The sequence below is a fragment of the Rhinoderma darwinii genome, chromosome 10 (assembly GCF_050947455.1).
Source record: "Rhinoderma darwinii isolate aRhiDar2 chromosome 10, aRhiDar2.hap1, whole genome shotgun sequence".
NCBI lineage: Eukaryota > Metazoa > Chordata > Amphibia > Anura > Rhinodermatidae > Rhinoderma > Rhinoderma darwinii.
In genome coordinates this window covers 41,990,405-42,004,725 of record NC_134696.1, presented here as the reverse complement: position 1 = coordinate 42,004,725, position 14,321 = coordinate 41,990,405, and the positions used below count along the sequence as shown (strand labels likewise).

The following is a 14,321-nucleotide window of genomic DNA, read 5'->3' as shown; positions in this document are numbered from 1 at the left end:
CAATCCTATCTTTCAGCAAATACCCTAATTCCTGATCCACAAGTCCGTTTTTTAGTCAAGTGCATTAAATTTATCCTCTATCACAATACTTTCAGTTTCAACAATAACTTTTACAACCAGGTTAAAGGATGCGCCATGGGCACCAGGTTTGCACCAGCATATGCAAACCTCTACATGGGTGCATTTGAAAAAACACACATTCATGGCCCACATCAATTTAAAGACAATATAATATTATACCGACGCTTTATTGACGATCTTTTTCTTGTTTGGAGAGGAAGTATGGATGAAGCCTCCCTTTTCATCAAGACTTTGAATAATAATGAATATGGATTAACATTTACGCACACCTTTTCCCCGATTTCCATTGATTTTCTAGAGCTCACAATTAGTTACGATAGCATTTACAATAAATTCATTACCCAAACACATTTCAAACTGGTAGATGTAAACAGTTACATCGATTTCAAAAGTGCCCATTACCGCCCTTGGTTGAAAAACATACCATTCGGACAATTTAGAAGAATCAGAAAAAATTGCAGTACAGACACTCACTATCACAAGGAGTGCAATGTCCTTGAGCAACGATTTAAGGACAAACACTTCCCTCTGAAATTAATAAAAGGTGCTAGACAGAGAGCCACCGAACTAACACAAGTTTCCTGCCTAAACCCGCCCTCTAGAGATCCTGGACCTAACAAGAATTTTAATACCAATTTTATTACCACTTATAACAAAGGCAATAAGTCTATCAGAGCTATCCTAGGTAAGCATTGGCACATTATCAAAAATGACCCTTACTTGAAAGACCTGGTCCCCATAAAACCGAATATTACCTTCAGGCGGTCTTCCACCCTTAAAAATATCCTGGCTCCTAGTAGAATCAAAAAACCTCAAATACCCGACACTAACTTCCTCTCGGATCTCAAAGGTTCATACAAATGTGGTCGGCCACGCTGTTTATGCTGTGACATTATTAATCATAACAAACATACATACACATCCTCAGTTACCGATGAAAAGTTTCCAATCAGAACGTTTCTCAACTGCGGCAGCTCATATGTCGTTTACCTTATAGAATGCCCCTGTCAACTACAGTATATAGGCAGGATTACGCAATGCCTACGGACCCGGGTTAATAACCACCGTTTCAATATCAAAACTGGTTTTCTAAAACAGTGTTTCTCGCCACTTTGCCCAAATACATAAATGCCAATTTAATGAAAGCCGCATTACTCCTATTGAGCATATTCACCCCGATGTCCCAAACAGGTTCAATAAGTTGAAACAAAGAGAGAATTTTTGGATATTTAAAATGGATACATTACACCCCAGAGGCCTGAACGACATCTCTGAGTCATCCTTGGACTAGTGCTACCATCAGTTATTAATTCCCCTAATTACGATATGCCTGGATCCGTCTAGTAAACACACTAAGACGCACATACGTTTACCTTCATAATCTTCTAATCATAACCTAGCGTTCACATATGAAATCAAATACCTTCTTCTTCCAAACAACCTCTATATTTGAATAAACCATTCAAATTGTCTCATCGAAATAAACTTCTGACTCGTCAGTTGTCGATAAAATTTCCCCCCCCCCCTCCTCCGTTTTTTCCTACATTGTGAATTAAAATTCGTTCACACAAATCTCTACTTACTTTTTCAGCAATAGTTCTGTCCATCTCTGTACTTGATGACATCTCACACGATTCCCCGGACTTTGCGTGCCATTCTGCGTTCCACCATGCGCTTCACCGTATGCGGTCCACCACCTAACTTCGGCCTGCCTCGGCTTCCGTAGTTTAAGTAATCTCCATGACTACGGCCCGCATTGACCCAAACAAATCCCCATCTACTACATCAATAAAAAATAATAACAACACCGAATAATAGTAACACACTTATGTTACGTTATCACTAACGGGAAATAAACCTTTACAGACCACATTATGGGGGAAAAACCTCTTTACTAGAAATATTTACGTTCTCGGTGCTGTTACAACATTTGACTTATATAAAATCACGCAAAACATTTTTATTCTATATTTTAATATCCCAAGTTTTATTCATTTAATCATATGTTCCCATTCTAATCGTAATTCAATTTGACTATTTCTTTTATCCTGTCTGATATCTGTTTGAACTTTGACCCACCATGTTTTGGCGGTTTTTTCCTTGCCAATTCTGTTCCATCTGAACTGGGCCAATCAGTACCCAGTGTTGTATATATATACCAGCATGTTTTAAACTGAAATTTTATGCCTGATGAAGACGCCAGTTCGGCGTCGAAACGCGTTGCAATAAAACACCTATTTAAACCAAGGAAGAGTCTACTCGTCTCTCCATCGCACCTGATCCACGCAGCAGCGCCAATATAGATCCTCTCGTTTTCTACATTTATCCATTATGTCATGGTTGGGATCCTAATTAATTGGGCACTATGTGGTATAGTTATCTGTACATTGAATGACAGTACATTATATGGGGGGGGCCCACAAAAACCACATTGGACACTATTTAACGTAAGGCTGTCCCTGTGTATCATAACTTTCATAGATAATTAGCAAGTGACAGCAATGTCCCTTTGTTATCTCAGAAAAATGTTGACATGCGCACCAGATGAGAGGTTTGTGCGTTCTATATCTGTAGGTTTTCCTATGTGAATGGACACAATGCACTGCCATGTTCAGAGGAATTCCTTCTGTTCAGGGCCGTTTAAATTGTTATCCATTGTAACATTGTATTTGATTTTATGGCTTATTTAATTTTGTGTTGCAATTTTAATGTTTCAGTCTTATATCCACATCTAATTGGGATCGCAGAAACGTAAACTTGGAATACGCTGACACGAAGCAGCATAAACCGCATGAGGGGTAAGTTTTGGCATAATTATTACAACCTAGTTACCTTATAGGAAAAATAATGTCCCAGGTTTGTCAAAGTACCGTACAGAAAATAAACACTGGCAGGGGTGCGCCTATAGTGGGTACAGATGTAGTAGTTGCACTGAGGTCCTCGAACCCGAGGGGTCCGAAAGGTCTCCTATCACATAAGAAGACCGCTGTATTATAAACAGCACATGGTAGTTGGGGGCTCTGTTAGGGTCAGTTCATATAGAGTTATTAGGCACTAATGTTGACACAGAAACTATGTCGGAATCAGCGCCCATCATTGATGTCAATGGGAGGCAAAGGACTCTCGATTTGAGAGTTTTTTTACCCGCGCATTTTCCATTAGATTTAGGGGTAGTTCATCCAGAGTTTTATTTAGGCAGTACAAATCTAACTCAAAATTATTTGAGGCAGATTTTGACCTGCCAGTGTTCTTTTAAGTCTTTTTTTTAGCTCGTTTCGAGTCTAATGTAAGGACCACGGGCAAAAAAACGCTGCAAAAAAAGGCTCAGAAACAAGCGCCATAGGTTTTTTCTGCCTCCCATTGATTTCAATGGGAGATCAGAGGCAGAAGCTGAGGGAAGAAAGAACCTGTCGATTTATTTTCCTACGAGCGGCCAAAACCTTTGCCTCACATTGAAATCAATGGGGGTGAAATTTCAGGCTGCTATTTGGCGCAATTTCAAAATCAGCGCTAAAAAACTCGGTGTGAACTGCCGCAGGCAAAAAACGCTGCTAAAAACAAGTGTCAAAACAACGCTTGCAATTCAAAATCTGCCTCAAACTTTCTGAAGGAATTTTGAGGCAGATTTTTTCTGCCTAAAGAAAACTCTGTGTGAACTAAGCCTTACAGATTTAGCATTGGGGCCCAGGAGCTTCATGTTATGCCTCTAAGAACCGGCATTTCTATAAGTGGTCATAGGCCCTGGTGCAGCTATGACGTCTGCACCCCCTATAGTTACGCCACTTAACCAGAATGCTCCCATTATTTGTATTATGGAAATGCTGTTTAAAGAGGTTAAATCAGAATGGACTTTTATAGGATCTCCACAGAATATGCCATAGGAGGGCGATCAGTGATATCCTATAACTGCGTCCCTATTCTTGGCTGAGAAGTGGTCCTACATACATGGTCATTCTCTATCCCAATTGTTTGGGAGATACAGAAAATGAGACTAATCCAATGGGTCATGGGAAAATATATGGAGCATCCCAATCTGGGACTTTGGAATCTGGAAACATTATTCTATTTTTTATCTCTTACCATTAGAACAGCGGTCTGATCTGGTAGATATCTGCTCATCATATTCAATGCTGCAGTTTTGCAGCAGCTGTTGTACACTTTTCTCTGTATGAATTTTTTCAGCATTATGTACAGTAATAGAAACACATCTCATGCCTCTTGAACTGATTACAGGCATTGCAATTTCAGAAAATGGAGTCAACCTAGGGCACAGTCTCCAAATAGAATGTAACATCTTTTGTTTAGAGCGCAGAGCCAAAAGCATACATAATACTGCATAATTCTGAGATCAGTATAAGCCGCTACAACATCTGCTCAGACAAGATGCTGGAAAGCCTACTGGAGCAGCAAAGAACCATTAGCTGCTATACAGTGCTACATAAGAAAGACAAAGCGGGGTCTTACATTATTCCAGCAGAGGAACACATAATGTGGTTTCTTCCATAAAGCTCTTAGAAAAAAAAACAAAATCGGCCAGTGCGGAATACAAAATACATACATATATGCATGTATATATGTGTGTGTATGTGTGTGTGTGTGTGTGTGTGTGTGTCTATAATATATACATTCAAAAATACTAACGCCGTTCTTCCAAAAAGTTGCATTTTGCAGAGTGTTTAGGTTGAGAAAGTTGAAAGAAATGTTTATGTTTATGTCTTTTGAGGTACACTAAAAGGACGGCCCACTATATGGTCAAACGTATGTGGACACCCCACCCAATTATTGAATTCAGGTATTTCAGGCTGCTAATGAAGATGAAACATTAAATATGGATTCATATGTATGCTAACATTTACGCACAGTGTCATAGGATGTCACCTTTGCCACAAGTCAGTTTGTGGATTTTTTTTATGCTATATTTGCCCCGGTCATCTGTAAGTATTATTGTGAAGTAGAAGTGTCTAGGATTGACAAAATTTCAGCTATGAAGTGGTAGACCCCACAATCCCACAGAGTGGGGCCACCGAGTGCTGAAGTGTGTATCCCATACAAATCGCCTATCATTCATTGTATCACTCACTACATAATTCGAAACTACATCTGGAAGAGACATCAGCACAAGAACTGTACGTTGGGAGCTTCATGGAATGTGTTTCTATGGTTGAGCAGCTGCACATAAGCCTAAGATCACCATGCACAATGCCAAGCGCTGGATGGAGTGGTGTAAAGCACGCCGCCACAGGAGCAGTAGAAATGTGTTCTATGGAAGGATGAATCACATTTTACTATCTGGCAGTTTATTGGATTATTCTTGGTTTTACCAAATGCGAGGAGAACGCTACCGACCAGAATGCATAGTGCCAACTGTAAAATTTGGTAATAAACGGAATTTGTCTGGGGCTATTTTTCAGGATTCTGCTTCTTATTTCCAGTGAAGGAAAATCTTAATGCTACAGCATATAAAGACATTTTAGACACTTGTATGTTTGCTACTTTGTGGGAACAGTTTGGGGTTCGGCCCTTTCCTGTATGAGTATGACTTTGTCCCAGTGCACAAAATGATGTCCATAAAGACAGGCTCTACTGAGTTGTTTTTTATGGAGGAACATGAGTGGCAGCACAGAGCCAACATTTCAACCCCATCAAACAACTTTGCAATGAAATGGAACGGCGATTGCCAGCCAGACCTTTTAGGCTGGATTCACAAGAGTATGTTCGGAACGTAAAGGACGGAACGTATTTCGGCCGCAAGTCCCGGACTGAACACACTGCTGGGAGCCGGGCTGCTAGCATCATAGTTATGTACGACGCTAGGAGTCCCTGCCTCTCCGTGGAACTACTGTCCCGTACTGAAAACATGATTACAGTACGGGACAGTTGTCCGGCAGCGAGGCAGTGACACCTAGAATCGTACATAACTATGATGCTAGGAGCCCGGCTCCCTGCAGTGTGTTCGGTCTGGGACTTGCGGCCGAAACACGTTCTGTCCTTTACAGACCGAACATGCTCGTGTGAATCCAGCCTTAGACCTTCTCATTCAACATCAGTGTTTAACCTCACAATTTCTCTTGATGAATGGGCAGAAATTCCCACAGACACACTCCAAAATCTTGTGGAAAGTCTTCCCAGAAGAGTGGAAGTTGTTATTGCCGCAAAAGAGGGCACAACTTCATATTAACGCCGATGGTTTTAGAATGGGATTTCCCACAAGCTCATTTACATGTCATGGTTAGGTGTCCAGATACATTTGGCCAGATAGTGTATTTAGCCTAACTGCTTCTAGATATTCCTCTGCGCACATTGTCTTGGAAATAGGAAATCCAATAAGTGCTCACAATAGGCTGACATTTCCTATCACTCTATAGCTTGGGGCAGGATCAGCAGTCCTCTCATTATTATCAGGGCAGCCTAACAATAAAAGATTACTAATGTATTATAAAGCTGGATGGAGATAACTCAGGAACTCTGAAATTGTACCAGCTCAGGAAAGTTGGCTGCCCCCATAGTCATGTAAAGAAAACAAAAATACAAAAATATACAATCCGAAAATATAAAAATATTTAGTATAGCTTTTTATTTCTTTAATAAGAAATAAAGTTATACATTGCCTTTAAGGGCTCCTTTACTGATTGCAGAACAGGTCGTAGCAAACCACTGGTCTGTTAGTTATTAGGACTATTGATAAGCATTTTAGCTTTGAGAGAATTTTATAAGTGAATGGAAAAAGATAAATAACAGAATGAGAGTGTTTTGAGGTTTTTTTAGAAATTACTTCTATAATTATATAATCTGTTTTCAAGTTATCTTAGGGCTTGCTCACATCTGCGTCGGGTTCCGTTCATGGGTTCCGTTAGAACTTTCAGTCGGAGGAACCCAAGAATGGAAAGACAAACGGAAACTATAGCTTTCGTTTGCATTACCATTGATTTCAATGGTAATGCTTCCATTGCAAATGGTTTCCGTTTGTCTCCGTTCCATAAGGATAGTCGACTACGCTATGGTTTCCTTCCTTTAACATAATTAATGCACCTGTCCTCTCACAACAGAGCCTTCAGACATGTGATTTATTTGTAATATGTAATTGTGATACACAACGTCCATTATGAAAGTAGTTTTTATGGGCATTTTCAGTTATGCATGAATAATATTTTGACCAAATTATAAGTGCCTTGAAATATGTGATTTTAACTGTAGCTTCAATGTGGAAATTATTATGTAAACTTTTTTGTTTAATATTCTAGGAGGAGAAGTGCTAAGTACGATCCTTTCTCCTATAAACCTATGCTAGTGAAGAATAAGGAATATGACAAAATGAAGCCAACTTTAGTAAGTAAATGTCATAGTACTATCACCCGTAACTATTTTAATTCCCAGTTATTTAAACCCTCCACATTTAGGTTAATAAGTCTAAAACGCAATCCTAGACACAACTCGTGGATAAGAGTGACGCTATCTCTAGAAACAAGCGCCAACAATTTTCTCTAATTTAATAAAACACTTTTAAATACATTTTTATGTAGACTATAATTTTATCAAATTAAAAAAAAACTTTCAAATCATTTATAGGTCTGCTAAAAAAACAAAACGACAGACCCTGATTTGAAAAATATTTAAAAAAATCCATTTTGAGTGGATTTATTCAAGTGCTCAGAGGCTATTCACACCTTTGTAACCAATTGTTTTTATTGTTTCAGTGAATTTACAAGACAAATTGAAGCAACTACAGCTCCTATACAGTTTTATGCATCTCCATGGTAACAGACTACAAACAAACCCTGCAGTCATGCTCTCTTTAATAGCTCACCTATTTCTCGCTTACATTTCAAGTGTATGTTAGCAAGTGGTAGGGGGCAAAAAGAATGGAGTATGACTGGATGGTCAGACTTCACAGGGTTTATTTATAATCTGTTACCATGGAAACACTGAAGTCTGCATAGGAGCTGTAAGCACCGAAAGGTAGAATATTTTTAATCAAGACTATTTGCAAAGTTAACTTTTTCAATTATTTGCACAAAAACTATGGACTTTGTACAAACCTGTTCTAAATATTTTCAACATAGCAAAGACCTTATATTGTAGAATTATGAACTTGGAACCGTGATTGGAAATTAATTACATAGTAACATAGTTAGCAGGGCTAAAAACATGACATACAACCATCTAATTCAAACTATTATACTGCAGTGTTGAAAATGAATATAAACCTGGTTTAAATGGATCAAAAGAATAATGTTATATACTAATGAAGAACATCTCAAACTACTAAGCTGCAGCATTTACATGATAACCTCCTCACAAGCCGGTGACCTTTCCAGATCAATGAGCATGAAATATTTAAAACTTTGTAAATTGCTCAAATTAATAAATAATGCTACGTTTTATCACCACATTGTACGTTGCAATTTGATGTGTTCTTCCCTTTTCTAGGAACACAATGCATTTAGATATTTCACAGAAAATAAACATTTTGCCTGGGATTTTGTGGATTCTTTTGTATCTGAGATTCTGATCGATGAGATTGTCCCAGATGTTCTTATAGAGACTTTAGCTAATAATACACAGGTGAGAGCTGGTTTTTTTTGTGTATTTTTTTTTGGGTGATATAATACATTTGCTATTTTAACATCTCCAATATACTGTTGCAATCGTTGGGTCTCAAGCAGGAGCAGACTGAGAATCTTCTGCTCCCTTGACATTAATGCCTCTCACCGTCCACAATACAGTTTTTGTTTTTTCCCGTTTGTTGCTGTTTTCCATGCTCAGATATCATTTTAAGCACTTTTCCAGGATTTAACTGGTTTTAAAAGAAAACAGTCATCATACAAAAATTGGAAAGAAAACTCTATAATATACTTACACCAGTCTCCCACAGTCACTGATGGGACGACTCTTTACATGGCAGCAACGTACCATTAATTCATAGGGTTATTTGCAGTTCCTATAGAACTCAATGGAAACTATATAAATTTGTATGTAGTAAAGTCTCCCAGTGGTGGCTGCAGGCACCCAGAATTGTATCATTTAATTATTCGACAGGAAGCAGGATACCATATAAGAAATAAATTAAACTACAATCCCCTAGTAAAGTAGAGTCCACTTTCTGGATGATGGGCTTAGGACCCAATAACGCTTTGTGCCCTTGGGCAGTGCCTAATTGCCTGAACAGTCACTATCGTTCTAAGACCATTTTGACTGTCTTTAGCCGTAAAACAGATTTAGACTTATTTTATTGTACATAATGGAGGTAATTGAAATCCATATCCACAATAAGGTCCCTTTAGAGGTGATTGCAGGCCACCAAAACTATTATATTTAACAGTGCGGACACTGCAAGGAAAATGGGGGATTAGGAGCTTCAACCTCTTAGGGCATGCCCAGACGTGGCGGAATTTTTCCGCTACTGTCCGTATCAATGCCGCACAGAATCTGCGTTGCAGATTCTGTTGTGGCTCTGCCCAAAATGGGCATTAAATTGATGCGGACTAGCCGTTGCGTATTGAGGTGAAAGTACTTCCCTTCTCTCTATCAGTGCAGGATAGAGAGAAGGGACAGCACTTTCCCTAGTGAAAGTAAAATAATTTCATACTTACCGGCAGTTGTCTTGGTGACGAGTCCCTCTTTCGCCATCCAGCCCGACCTCCCTGGATGACGCGGCAGCCGTCACTTAGACTGAAACGTCATCCTGGGAAGCCGGACTGGAAGAAGAAGCAGGGAGTTCTCGGTAAGTATGAACTTCTATTTTTTTTACAGGTTGATGTATATTGTGATCGGTAGTCACTGTCCAGGGTGCTGAAACAGTTACTGCCGATCGCTTAACTCTTTCAGCACCCTGGACAGTGACTATTTACTGACGTCGCCTAGCAACGCTCCCGTAATTACGGGTGCACACACGTAGTCACCCGTAATTATGGGTGCACACACGTAGTCACCCGTAATTACGGGAGCCCCATTGACTTCCTCAGTCTGGCTGTAGACCTAGAAATACATAGGTCCAGCCAGAATGAAGAAATGTCATGTTAGTAAAACCAATACGCTCCGCAGCACACATAACATCTGCAGACTTTATTGCGGAATTTTGACTCTTCATTGAAGTCAATGGAGAAATTCCGCAATGAGTCCGCAACAAGTCCGCTACACGTCCGCAACAACCATCGTATGCTGCGGACACCAAATTCCGCTCCGCAGCCTATGCTACGCAGCGGAATTGTCCGCAACGTGTAAACGAACCCAACCACAAAGCTGTGGAAGGCAATGGAGAAACGTGTACGCTGTGGATTTCCGCTGCGGACTGTCTGCAGCGGAATTCCAGAGCAATTCCGCTACGTGTGGTCATGCCCTTACACTGCATTTTGTCAAAATTTTACTTCCGCTATTTTTATTGCTATTAAAATTGTTTTCAAAAGTTTCGATTTTTCTATCTAACTAGTCCTGAAAGAGTTAAAGCGGTGGAAATGAATAAAGTGACATCTGCATAGGGTTTATGCATTGGGACACTCCTTTAAACTAAATAATATAGCCTCAGAAAGATGATGAATATTTATTTTATGTGCTTATATATATGACTACTAGTCATAATGATTTTTTGTTTTATTATAGATGCCAAAGAAGAAATATTATGGCAAAAAGACATCAAGGCATTGGAAATCAGAGTACGTTTACCAAGTAATGTTCCTTATACTTGATGAGGGAAAATGTTGGCCTATTGTGTTTCAATTCCTCGTTACTTTCAAGATTTTTGTTTGCTGTCAAAGAATGGGAACATTGTTGTTTATATCTAGAGAATAAAAGCCTGTAAAGGCCTAATACTTCTCACAGCTGTAAGGTAAATAATGTTTTATCCAGTCAAAGGAATGGACTGTGAGCTAAATACAGAAGCCGCAGCAGGATCAGCAGCAGCAGAAATCTCTCTGGTAGTTTGCCAGCAGAGGTAGTCCAGGCTGTTTCGTTTACAGAGGATTATGAAGACTGGATATAATTGCGGCAAACTTTAAAGGCTGTGTAAACCTTTGAAAGCGATTTTTTTTTTTTTTAAATAAAGAGGTCAGTCAGTGTGTTTTGTGCAACTTTATAATTAGTTTTTATTAAAAATTATTTTTACTGTTTGAGATACAGCTGTTCTGAGTCCTGTATACACAGCAGCTGTAACTTACGTTGAATCCTGTACCCGTCAGGTCAGCGAGACTGACGGGTGCAGTGTCAGTGGTAAACCCGTCAGTTTCACGGACCTGACAGATTCAGGTCTGAGTGCACGATACAGCTGCTCTGTATACAGGACACAAAGCTCCTGTATCTCAAAAAGTAAAAATTATTTTTAATAAAAACTAATTGTAAAGTTGCACAGAACACACAGATACACTGTTTTATAAAAAAAAAAATTGCTTTCAAAGGTGAACATAGCCTTTAACCTGAGAAGTATTTGGTCTGTGCAGGTTTTTATTCTTTGGTATATCAGAATGTTTTTATTTACTAACAGCAAATAGATTTCTCAAAACTGGTGAAGAATTAAAACACAAAAATGGTGAAGAATTAAAACACAAAGGGGGTAGTTAATAAACTTTTCTATGCCAGTTTTCTGGCGTATAAAAGTCGCAAACTAACCCAAAAGTTACAATTTGTGGTGCAAATTGCGGCTTTTGACCTTCTTGCGCTACCTTCATCACTTTTGTGGGAAGGGGGCATGGTCTCGTGGAAAGGGACGTGGTCACCACGTCCCAATTATAGCTGAAATCTATGCCAGATTCTACCTAGATTTTCCTTCATGAGGCGTACCCCTCCCCACCCCTGATATTAGACAGTTAAATAAATAAAAATAAAAAAAATTATAAAAAAAATTCCAGAAATGAGCTCTCCTCTCCACTCCTTTTCTCCCCTCCAGCTCCCTCATCACTACAGCGATGCTCATTCAAGGACCTGACGCTGGGCAACATCAGGACATTATGCGACACAGCACTGATGACGTTGAAGTGCTGCATCGCTTATAAAGTCCTGACGCTGCTCAGTGTCAGGACCTTGTACGAGTGGCGCTAGTAGGAGGAAGGAGCTGGAGCGGAGAAGAGGAGCGCTACGGTGAGGTTATTTCTGGATTTTTTTGTATTTTATGAGTGAAAGGGTTTTAGGCATGAATGGCGCACAGCTGCAGTCGTGGCGCCACAATTGAGAGGAGAGGTGACCTAATTTTTTTTTTAGAAATTTTTTATCTATTTAACTGTCTAATATTAGGGGCGGGGGGAATAGTCCTTGCCACAATTGTAGCGCTTTCACCTTGTTCACTCCAATTTTTCCTGTTATTAAGATTGACATATGAAACGCCAGTCTTAATAAATTCCCCCCAAAGTATATTAGGAAGTTGCAAAACTTCATTATTCAATGATTATGCTTTTTATATATATATATATATATATATATATATATATATATATATATATATATATATATATATATATATATAAACACAAGTCATAATTCTACATGCTGTCAATCAATTATGTTATTACCCATTTTCATTCTCAGTTAATAGTCTACTATTCCAGGCCCTCCTCTATAAGCCAGAGCAGAGAGTGGCTACAAAGAGCAGCTCCCCATCTCTGGATAAAGCAGCATGTCCATGCATTACACAGACCGTTCATTGATTTTAACTGTGTAATGCTTCAACTCCTTTAAAGGCTATGTAAACCTTCGAACAGCTTTTTTTTTTTTTTTTTTAAACAAAAGGTCAATCAGTGTGATTGGTGCAACTTTATAATTAGTTTTTGTGAAAAAATATTTGTACTTTTTGAGATACAGCTGCTCTGTATTCTCTATACATATCAGCTGTATCATTCGCTAAATCCTGGTTCCATCAGGTCTGCAGGACTGACGGGTTAGGTGAAAGCGGGATCCGCCCATTATCCGCCTATTATCCGACACAAGTTTATCACTTAGATGTGATAGATAGGAGCAGGAGCTGCTGACACTGGACCTGTTAGGTGCGCCGGACTGACGGATTCAGGTGTTAGCGAACGATCCACTGGTCTGTATACAGAACACAAAGCAGCTGTATCTGAAAAAGTAAAAATAATTTTTAACAAAAACTAATTATAAAGTTTCACCAATAACCGTGATTGACCTTTTTGTATATATATATATATATATATATATATATATATATATATATATATATATATATATAAAATGACTTTCAAAGGTGTATATAGCCTTTAAGAGCAGACAAGAGACAAGATAATCTTCTCTAGGGGTGGAGGGCACAATTGGACAGAACATACATACCTATATTACACATTACATTTTTGGCAGCATTTGTGGTACACCTTATATATTTACTAATACCAAATACTGACATGTTGTGCTGTACTTATTGTTCTGCATTGTTTCGCTCTGATTGTAGAAAACTGTTTATTGGTTCATCAGCAATTGGCTTCTTACGTAAACTGTACATTGATCATGTCCATAGAATATTGAGTTATTTTCTTCACCATAGTCATTATAGAGGATCAGCGGGGTCCCACTCAACGTCTCTTCTGGATGAACTGCTAATTGAAATCTTGAGAGATCTGTCTGCTCATGTACTCAGGAGGATGGTGAGAGATTTTGTTGATGACCATCTGGTAAGGGCGGCACTGCATGACTGTATAGATGATATTCTCACCAGCCTCATCCAAACAGAACTATCATCAATGGTGAGTAACTAAATGGACCATGCAACTAAGACCATATTTCATGGGTTTTAGGCACAAGTACAGAGAATGTCAACTATGTATGAACTATTCCAGAAGCATACAGAAGAAACACTGAGGGACATCAATGGCACTAATACAAATTAAAGTTTTGGTTCAGCTTAGATGAACATACCAGAATAACTTAAATAGGCATTTCATAATATAATAGTATTATCAATTATTTCCTTTCTAAAGGTAGCCGGTGTGGCAATGTCCACCTCTAAGCCTCAGCGATCAGCTTTTATGACCGGGGTAAGCAACTTCTTGAAAGACTTCAGGGTCGCTGCAAGGGAAATCTAGCATTACATGGCAGCCATCCAAATCAATGGCTATCCATGTAATGCATGGACGGGCCGAGAAAGTCAGATAAAGAACCGCTCCAACTGAGCGGCTCTCCGTTCTGGCTCATACAGCATCACATGGACTCCAGACATGGTGTAACGTAACTGTATTTCAATAGGGCCATGCAGTGGTCTGAAAATAACACGCTCTATCCGATGCCATATATATAGGATTAATTCCTAC

General features: G+C 39.0%; 1 protein-coding gene across 7 annotated transcripts in view; it reads left to right on the top strand.

Moving 5' to 3' along the window:
- The window catches only part of LOC142661406 (uncharacterized), a 45,170-nt gene that overhangs the window by 18,013 nt on the left and 12,836 nt on the right, over nt 1-14,321 (top strand). For all 7 annotated transcript variants that reach the window (XM_075838800.1, XM_075838795.1, XM_075838798.1 and 4 more), the window contains 5 exons: nt 2,799-2,879; nt 7,323-7,407; nt 8,509-8,643; nt 10,678-10,730; nt 13,559-13,757. In XM_075838800.1, the coding sequence (XP_075694915.1) occupies nt 2,799-2,879; nt 7,323-7,407; nt 8,509-8,643; nt 10,678-10,730; nt 13,559-13,757 (553 nt within the window). The remainder of the gene's footprint in view (nt 1-2,798; nt 2,880-7,322; nt 7,408-8,508; nt 8,644-10,677; nt 10,731-13,558; nt 13,758-14,321) is intronic.